The sequence below is a fragment of the Homalodisca vitripennis genome, chromosome 8, assembly GCF_021130785.1.
Source record: "Homalodisca vitripennis isolate AUS2020 chromosome 8, UT_GWSS_2.1, whole genome shotgun sequence".
In the NCBI taxonomy this organism is placed as follows: Eukaryota; Metazoa; Arthropoda; class Insecta; order Hemiptera; family Cicadellidae; genus Homalodisca; species Homalodisca vitripennis.
In genome coordinates, this window is record NC_060214.1 from 43,425,694 (window position 1) to 43,436,524 (window position 10,831).

At 31.5% G+C, this 10,831-nt stretch overlaps 1 protein-coding gene across 1 annotated transcript; it reads left to right on the forward strand.

Annotated features, from left to right (window-relative positions):
* The first annotated feature begins 569 nt into the window (after positions 1 to 569).
* Positions 570 to 8,078, forward strand: LOC124368123 (putative gustatory receptor 28b). The gene is made up of 5 exons (XM_046825396.1): positions 570 to 1,008; positions 1,114 to 1,280; positions 1,971 to 2,039; positions 6,058 to 6,147; positions 8,019 to 8,078. The coding sequence occupies exons 1-5, from the start codon at positions 570 to 572 to the stop codon at positions 8,076 to 8,078; spliced, it is 825 nt and encodes a 274-aa protein (XP_046681352.1).
* The last annotated feature ends 2,753 nt before the right edge of the window (positions 8,079 to 10,831 follow it).

Below are 10,831 nucleotides of genomic sequence, written 5' to 3' on the forward strand. Positions count from 1 at the left end.
AGGTCAAATTAAAAAAGACCACTAGGCTTGTCTTTTGTATAAAGAAACATAATTTACTATTTGCTCTTAATATAATGTTTCAATAAAGCAAGTTTCTTTTGTAAACTTTTCATTGCGCATTACTTTGTTGAGTAAATAATATTAAATTCGATCGACAACAATGACACAAATTTAATGTAAGTGGTGCTAGACAATAAAGGTCAAACTAACAAATCTCTTTTATAAATCTTCAATTCAATCTATTCTAATACATTAATCGAATGATTCATAAAAAGAAGTTTGACAATCCCAATCGTTACAGTTTTCTGAAGGAAATCAGTAACATGGTTTCATACACCATGAAAAATATTCCAAACTACATCTTTTGGGTTTGGCAGGCATTTGGAGGTCTGCCACTGAAAATTACTTCGGGCCCTAAAACTCTCAAAGAACTGACGTTTTCCATAGCTGGTTTCATGTGGTGTTTAATACTATTCATACTGCAGGAAGTTCTCTCTTGCATCGTTCTCTACATAAAAATCACAGATTTAAGAGTCGGTTATGAAAGAAGTAGAACCGAAAAGTTCGCAATGATTCTAGACTTGGTGGCTCTCCAAATTCTGGCAGCTTCCACATTCTTCAGTGGCACATGCAAGTACCCAAGGATAGTTGACGTCTTTGGTACACTAGATCGAATCTATCGAGACCTTCAGTACAAGAACAGAGAGGTCAAGGTCCAAGTAAAGGTCATCGTAGTCTCCATCGTAACAGCTTTGCTGCATATGGCCAACTTAGCAAAAATCGTAATGAACAATGCGCTAGATTTCTCGGTGTTGAATTCTGTCACCTTTCTGTTGCTAGACTGCACACAACTTGCCTTTCTCTTCCACTTCACTTATGTAACTGAAAGTATCATTATGGGATTCAAGACTGTTAGTAACAAGATGAGAGAGGAGATTATCTGCAACTTAATTGAACGAACGGTGATGCAGCGCAGCCTAGGTGATGGTCACATCTTTCATACAACACGTGAGTGAAGTACTTGTTAAGATTTTTGTAATTTTTTAATTTTGCAGCGAAAAGTTAAGTTCATACGGCTAATTGTACACGTGTTATATTTTTATGTGATTGTAGGCAATACGGTATCTAAGATCAAGAAAGTCAAGTCTCTGATGAACACCTACTGGATGCTGTGTGACGCCGTACATCAGGCTAATGACTTCTACTGTGATCAGCTGATGGCCGTTATGTTCTCCTTATTTGTCCACGTCACTATCAAGTCCTACTTCTTCTTTATGAATGTTAGATCTGGTTACGTGTTTCGCCATGACTATGGATTCAGTCTGGGTCCTGGTTCTCATCTGCTATGCGATTCTGGTTGCAAACTCAAGCACGGAGATCACTAACTCGGTAATTTCTCTTGTTGAAATATAATAGTTAAATATAGTAAACTAATTTTCTATACAAAAACTTCTTATAAGAGAGGTTGTGCTAATAACATTTAAACAAATTAAGAGTATGTCTCTCAGAACACATCTGTTTGTTCATCATAAATAATACTTGTTGTTGAACATAAATAATACTCTAGATTGGTTTGTCTTAAAAAATTCTTATATAGGAAGATACTTATTAACAAATTTCCTGTTTAGAATTTCAATATTTTAGTTATCAATAATATCTTACTTCATTTGTAGGCTTAGTGAATTAAAGTCAGCAGTAAACTACGTAACCCTTATTAGTTTTATCTTCCATGAAAGTTAATGTTTCACTAAGGAAAAAGTTTCGAATAAAAGAATTAATCTATTTTGTCTTCCCTAATAATTACTAACAGATACTAGAATGTGCTGTTTAAATAATTATGTTTAAAAAATAAGTACTAATTTTTTTTCATTTATACAAGTTTTAGACTGCCTAATGTACCACCTATGAACCTAAATGCCTTGTTAACAATACAAATTTTGTCATATTATGATTTTTTTCCTGTTCTTCAGGCCGACAATACTGCGGTGATGATTTGCAAGTTGATAAACAAAGATCTGGATCCGAGTTTAAGGAAACAGGTATGGCAACATGACCTAGTATTTTTTCCTCTAGGTAGATTCAGTTTGAGGAACTGGTAGATACTACTACCTAAAGTGTTTTTAAACTGATAGCTACTACTAACTAAACAGTTTATAAACTAGTAGAAGTTTACTTATTACATAAACAGTCCATTTTATTAGATGTTTGAGCAATGTATAAAAGTTGAGCTAATTGGTTTTGGTATAAAAGTTGAGCTCAAACATGTAATAAACTTCAAACGTAAGAGCGTAAGTCTAATTACAAAAATTCATAATTATATGTCAATTATAACATTTTTAATGTATAAATAAAATTACTTAAATAAATATACTACAATTAAGGAACTAAACCCAAAAATCTGTTTTATTTTGATAAAATTAAAGTTATTTAAAGCCAATACCACATAATTCATTACATTTTAAAGAGCATATGCATTAACCGATTCATTCTATTGTACATTATAAACATTTCCCTTTTGTTGCAGGCCTCTAAATATAATGTGTAATAAAATACAGAGGGAAACTCTCCTATTTTGAAATTTCACTTCATATTAATTGATACATTCTTTAGTTAAACATTATTAGATATACTGGATTGGTCGTTCAACATACACTATGTTCTAAGAAAACTAAAAGTAAATACACTTGTTTTACTCGACCGCATTACGTAGGTAGGTTAACATAATTTAACAAGTAGATTAAATTATGTTTTTTTCTACTATATTATTAATTGTTTAGATATATAAAATTTGGCACAACTTTTAACAACTGTGGCTTACCATTAGTGCTTAATCTGTTCTGTAGCCATTGACCATCTTCTTGCAACCGTCAATTAATGAGAAAATTTTGAATTCTTACCACGCTACTGCTGTAAAATATGTTAGTAACTTGAATAAAATGAATTCAATTGAATTTAAATGAATTTAAGAACTTCCTAAAACATTCTTCATACTACTTGTGTCATAACCTGTTACTGTTGGTGCATACTCAAAGTACAAACTGTAATTTTATAATGTTTTACGCAAAGATATGTATTAAGACTTATTGTCTTGATGTATACAAATAATTCTGACTGCAGTATACTAAATTGTTATTGGAAGTAGGTTTTTTAAATGTTACTTTATAAATAATAATAAAGACCTTATTTTCAACAACAGCAACGTGAGTTATTTATTAAGTGAATTCAAAACATATTATTTCACTTTCAAATCAAAATAATACAATATTCCATGGAAAAGAAAGTTTACATTAGTGAACAACAAATTTACCATATGAAAATTTTAATTCGACTAAAAAAGAGCTACTTACGCAAAATCCCACACAGAATAGTAGAATAATAAGTAAATCGAAAAGCACCAAGAATTAAACCACTAAAATAAACTCATAAAACGCCCAGAAACGCGTTCTGAAGGTTTTGTGTTTGGCGACCCTATCCCCTCATACAGCGAACTAAAACCAACGCCTTTGATTGGCCTCCAACTATCCAATCTCAAGACCAAAGAGACTCATTGTCAACCCCTATTGTAATCCCTTTATCAAAGTTGACTACCAGAAAAATTTTCTGTCTTACTGTAACATTCATAGAATCCCGAACCCTTTTTTGAGAAATTAAATTACGTATTTTACCTAATTACTTACCTTATTTTGACATTACGAATTTAATTTGAAAATATTTTAGTAAATAAACTTTTAAATAGCTTATGTAGCAAAGGTTACACAAAGTACACCAAAGTGTAGTAAAAATTAAACTTTCAACAATAAAGTGTTTACATATTTATACCTTTCTTCTGTTCAGAGTATTTGGTATGTAATTTAAATGCTAACTAAAAATAAATCACATAACAAGACTGATAAATATAAAAATTCCCTTTGTGTCTAAAAGGACATAAATAATACAGAATACAGAAGGATATTTGACAGAAACTTTGATTTAAATTGCACATTTATTGGTTTGATGTGTATAATTGGTATATTGAAGGGTATGGTGTCTTTATTTTTTGGATATAAATATTAAGCTTTTGTACGACAAATCATTTATATAACATAAATTATAATATATATATTATTATTATTAATAATATTATTATTAAGTTCAACACAAGTTGCATAGACAAACACAGGGTCCAACTCATCAAATTCAAAATCACTTGGCAAACATTCTTTATGATAAATCTTATTACACAGATCACATTCAAACTATGTGTCATGTTCGAACCGCACGTGTAGCATAACCCACCCAGCTTTACTTTATTCCCTAAGTTTTTCATTAAAACATTTGGTTTGTTGAATCTCTTTAGCAAGTCCAGTTTCGGTCCATTTTCTTCTTTTACCATTATTAGCAACTGTTTTATATTCCTTCTTAGGTGGCTTTGCTATGTTTTTTTGAAGTTCCACATTTCTTCATCTTTGTCATGTTTTGTGTCTGCCTCTTCTGGTTTTCTTTTTTAATTGCGTTTTCTTCTCGGGTTTTTTCCTTTCTGACTTCTTTCTCTCCTCTTCAGCCTTCTTTTCCTTAAAGATGGATTTGCATTTCTTTGATGTAATGACAAAGGGAACTCTCTCCGTCTTCCTTTTCCTTTCCTTTTTGGCGTTTCCCGGCCACAATAGTATTTCTGCTATGTGGATTGCGATGTCTGTGGATTTTCAAGAGGGGTTTTGTTAGGTTGTGTAGGTGTTGAGTACCACTGTTGGTTTTCTCTTGACTTAATAGGTGTTGCATAGCTGAGGTCCATTCCAAAAGGATTTTCATTTTTTAGGACTTCATGGCTTGTGGATGGAAGTGCATTTGCGTTATTTTCTGCTGGTATATCAATAATTACATTAGTCTGATCACAATTTTCACTTTCACTCCTCTTGAATTCATCCCTACCCTATAGAGTGTATAAAAGAGGGTGTGTTCTGTATTTTTGTTACCCTCAGAATCGATGTTAACAATTTGTCTAGGATTTCATCACCTACAATTCCCTCAAACTGTTCAAGGGTGATGGTTTGGTTGGGTGTGCTGCTCTCGTCAACTTTTTTACGTTCTTTTCCAAACACACTTTGAAAAGTCTATGGCATCCGATTTCCATGGATAAAGGCCACAAGCCTTAAATCCATTCTTTAGGGTTTCAGGTTGTATAGCCTTTACGACTTCCTTTAAAAGGGGTGCAACGCATTCCCTGGTGACTGCCTCCGTAGGATGATTTTTTCTATATTTCTTTAAATTACCCAGTGCCAACAACTAAAAAAGCACATTTTACATTGTACAGTAGTTGGCACCACCCCCCATAGATCTTTTAATTTGAGACTATGTACATTGAAAACACCCTGATTAGATCTACATTACCTCAACATAGAAGGGTAACTTAAATGATTAACAACAATTGTGTGGTTTGCTAGCTAAGACAGAGTTTGTATATCAGCATTCTTAACGATTTATTAAGAAATAAGCAGATTTTTACGTACATTTTAATATTGTAGAGCAGCTCAAATAACCTTATAATCTTGAAGCTGAGACCACTAAAACCATATGGCAAACTCTACTGGTATTACAGTAACCTAGCAGAGGAACCTGTTTGGCCAACCTAAATGTAATAAAACTGAAAATTCCCACGGGGTGCCTACTATTGTAGCACTGCCAATACTTGTCTGGTTTACCCTTCGACAAAAAATAAATTATTTACCAGTACGTAACTCCGACTTTGTATGAGGTAGTATGGATCTTCATTATTAAGTTAGTTCAGATAGATATTAAATACATTAGGACACGTAGTAAATTTTTAAATTTTTTATTGGTTTTTACAATTATTCAAAAGATTTTCATACTTTAATATACTATATAATTTTAATCTCACTATCTGGCATTGTTTCACACTTACAAAAGGTTATGCTGTATCTATCATACCTAAAAAGAAAGCATTAAGTTTTGAATATTGAGGATGTGCTATGAACGTAATTATATAATTGTGTTATGAACATAAACTTAACCTATCAGTTATTTCTTAGGAATGTCTTAAGCCTTGTGATGTGTTTCTAGCTTGAAGGGTTCCTACTGCAGTTGCCTCACCACAATGCAAGATTCTCTGCTCGTGGGTTTTTCCAGATCCACAATGAGACCCTCACATCGGTAAATCTTTATTATCTTCACGTTTATTACTTAATATTACACTTTATACTCATCTTTAGTACCTGTTTCTGTCTTTCATTCAACACGAAACATTTTTTCATCACTCATTGTGGTCACCTGTTCTTTCAGTCTATGTTTTTTGAACGAAACGTGCTTATCCACAGAGTTTAATACAGTTTAAAGTTGCTCAGAGATTGGAAATAGAACACTGTTTATAAGACAAGTAAGTGTTTAAATTATAACAGTGTAATTTAAATCTTCAAATATGATCCTAACATAAAAATGTGTTCAATAATTTAACTTAACAGTCATAGGTTATCATAGTGCAAATTTATTATTTAACGTCATTATGTATCTAATTATTTTGCAGATTAAACATCTAGTATCAATACATAATTTGTTTGATAATATTATAATAACATTTGCTTTCATAAAACATATATAAAATATAATTTTGTACGTACTGAATGTAATAAATTAAGAATAATTTGCAAGATAATACTTTTGAGGATGAAAATCATATGAAAACTTCGCTCAGAACAGATTATAAAACAAGCTGAATTATCTTTTTATTGATCTGCATGTATTTATTAATTATTAGTAATCACAAAACCTACTTATCTGTGGTCATAACAACAGCCCCAGATCTAAGTTTTATTGGACTTGAAAGAGATTGTAAAACTCACCCTTCAATAATGCTAATTGAGTTCCAAAGTGAGGATATAAGCTCGGTCAACGATATCATTGTGAAACTTCATCTGGCTACCTAGGAATCAATATGAATGAATGAGGTCAATTGGTTAGAAGGTGTAACTCTCTTTCTGTGTAAGACCTAGTTACACTGAAACTATTAGAACTGAAACTATAACATAGTCGTCATCGGATATCTTCGCCTGAATTTATTCATAACCAGGCGTCATTGGGACGGATAATAGTTATCGTATATCTTAATGGGAATTCCAATGATCTTGAAGGGATTCTAACGATATTAGAGAATGGGAAGGATTATTTAAAGAACTCCTAATCCAAAGTCATTATTCTAACTCTTATCTCATTTAACCAGGTCCAGAAACTCCCGATTTCCGATAAAGCAATATTTAATTGTGAGATTTTAAACTTTTGGATTACTGAGGTCATTTATGGACAGCTTGGTTAGTAATAAAGCTTGAGTCCAAGAATATATATATATATATATATATATATATATGTGTGTGTGTGTGTGTGTGTGTATTGATATGAGTAATATGCAAATTGTTTTGTTCACATAAAACAAAAAGCATTTGAAATCATTTAGTCTAATATGACTTTTGTGCTTCTATTTTGTGTAAAATTTTATTAAGAATGCGTAATTTTGTGGTTAGCTTTTTTAAAATCCCACAGAAAATATTGAGGGTTATATCTCTGCCATGTCTTGGAAGTAGGGAAGGCTAGCTCTGTTTCAGTGTCTGCAATAAAAGTAGGCAGGGAATAGCAGTAGTCCCAACAGTTCAGGCTAGCAGCAGCCTATAGCACTAATATTCACCCACTTCGTCATCATCCGCAGTAAACTAGATCTACTGATCAATCTCTTTACTCTGATATCTCAAAATTTATTAGTAACAACTTGTCGATATTTCACATTCTACAGTTGTAAGTGACAAAATTGGTTTTGGCTTTACTTAGTGTATGTTATACTAGCAGTCATATTTAACCCAGAGGTAAACTCTTCAGGGAGAAAATAGGTCTTCATGCAAAACTGTTAAAATCTTTTTAAATATGCGTTGAAAATTTAAGATTGTATAATCCTCTTTACAAAGAAAGAGTTTATTTGTACGATCAGCTAGGTTAACTCGCTGTTACCTATAGACTGAAAGTGATTTGTATCTGTACAGATGGCTGGAGCGGTGACAACTTACCTGGTGATACTGATCCAATTCCAGACTGAGAAATAATCCACCTAGACTAGTTCACTCCTAGAGAAACAGTCCAATCTAGATAAATATTCCTTTTGGAATAAAAACTAAATGTGACAAGTTCTTAATATGTAGATTCTAATTAGCCTCATTTGTACTATAATCCAGAACATACACACAAAACACTGCACTTTTAAAATCAACACATATCACGGCACTTTAATGCAGTAAATCTTGTTTTATTATTATTTTTGAAATTATGAAATTTAAACTGCAACCATTATCTGTAAAACACTATTTTATTGTATAACTAGTGGTCTATTACAGTAAAATATAATTGATATCATAAAAATATTTTGAGTTTCGTTAAGTTGTTTTTTGCTTCAAACTACTGCAACTTATGATCATACAATGATTGTTTTGTTCATTGGGTCTATGTTTCTTGTTGATCAAACATCAATCGTTAATAAACCTTCCCCACAACAAACAAGTGTTTTTTTATTAGCTTAGTAGTTGATAGTGGAATATTTATAGTTATCCTTGGAATAGGAGTTTTAATTCATTATCTCTTGGTACACATCCTCGAAACATCAGTACGTCAACATAGAGTATATTTACGGCTAATTTTAGAATACAATGGTAAGGCATAATGTAAATAGGATGAAGTAAAGTAAACAGATTGTTTATAAGTGTGACCTTGAACAGATCAGCTTAAAGACAGATATATTTTGCTTACATATAATCCATATTTATCGCTTTTTTAAGAAATAATCTAATGTCATATAATATGGGCTACTCATTTGTGCATTAGGTTGTCGAAGTAAGCATTTTTTAATAATTAATGATTTACTGAATAATTTTTAAGATGTGTATAATCAATTATATTAGTATTATGCGCTAGAAAGAGTGTGCATATTTTATAATTAGGTACATGGATGTATATAATACACAGAAACAGTGAAAACATATAAAATTCAAGTGAATATCTAAAAGAATGATTCAGCAGATACTTGATATGAAATAAATACTATAATATTGTAAAATAAATTGCACAAGATGTGTTTTTTTGTTGAAACGTTCTCTGTACGTGACAAGAAATTACTCAAAAACTTCCTAGAAAAGCGTAACCAAACATCGCTATATAAATTCTTATATTACTTAAAATAAATAAGAAATTATTTCACGTAAACTCATTTTTTGAGTAGTAAATGGGTATCTGTAGAGAGAAACCCCCTTTAAGTTTGAGAACAGTCAAAATGTTTACTTCGTGCATTTTATTTATTGAATTTTGGATAAACATTTTAACAACAGTTTGTTAAACGGTTTTTAAAAATTACTTATTCGTATGTTTATCAAAACATGCAACATATAGACCTATTATATAACTATAAAAACCTGCATTTTGTAAAATTATATACAATGAACGAAACTAATAGCAGATATTGGCTTTATATACTTTACCTTAGTAATATTTTGTGGAAAAAAATTAAAAACTTTTTTCTCTTCAAATCTATCTTCCAGTATATATTTTAGAGCACACTGATTTTGGCTTAATTGTTTTCTCCTTAATCTTCAACATGGAAGTGTCTAAATTTAACTATGCCAAAAAGTGTCCGTTTCTCAAATAACTTCGTGCTACGAGGAATGAACTATAAACAATAAATCACTTCTTTGCCAAAAATAATCCATTGCTATATTTTTAATGACAACTATTACCGCAAATAATAAAGTACTTTTAATACTTTCAGATAAAAACTATTAAATCATAACATTACAGAATTATATTGCTTATAGTTGTATGTCTAATAATAAAACTTTTTTGATTTATAAATAAGACAAAGTATGGCTTATGGCAATCAGTACCGACATAATGAAAATAAATATTTAACAGAAAATCATTCCTCTGAACTATATTAAATATATAACAACGTTTTCGTTTATACAAAAATGTTACATTTAAAGTAATTCTTTAAAATATACACTATTAGATAACTTATAACAACTACATATGAAGGTAAATTGAATGCATCATATTGTTCCGAGCAGGCGAAAAAGACAGGAGGCCTCGGAAGCGCGCCCCCCCCAAACTCGGAGCAAATCATAAAAAAAAACAATCACATGCCACTAGTGGGAAGAGAGACAAAGAGACAAGATTTCGAGTACAAGATATAATTAGAAGGTGGCAAACATTTTCATGCAAAAGTACAATAAACTGCAGTAACACGGTGCACCGTGTAACTTAAGAACTAAATAACAACAGATAAAATTCCAATATAGACAATAACATAATACATAGAAATAAATAACATAATAAATAAATAATATAATATAATATAGAAATTTGATATATAAATAACAATTTCAGGTACGGCGGTAGTAAATATAAAATTTTTAACAGGTAAATTTTTTATGAACTGAGGGGAGGAAAAAGGTTGTAGAATTTCTAGGCCCACTATTTTTGAAAAGTAATTTTGTTTCAAGTTTGTAGCCGAAAATTAAAAAAATATATATTTAAAGCCAATTTTCGAAGGAGGCGGGGGCTTAGTTGCCTCCACGAATCCGAATTAAAGATGAAATCCTCCCCTTCAGGTCATGTAACTAACTAAATAAATACTGGCTAGGTACTGGCCCTCCTCCAGATCTAACATCTGGCAGCGCTCCCTGCACCCCAGTCCTCGCAAGTTCAGTATAAGAAGTAAAAAACATTTTTGATCCAACCTTGTTCCAGAAGAAATGAATGGGAGCACTACACTCCGGTTGGATGCCGGTCCAATAGCGCTGGCAGGGCGCGG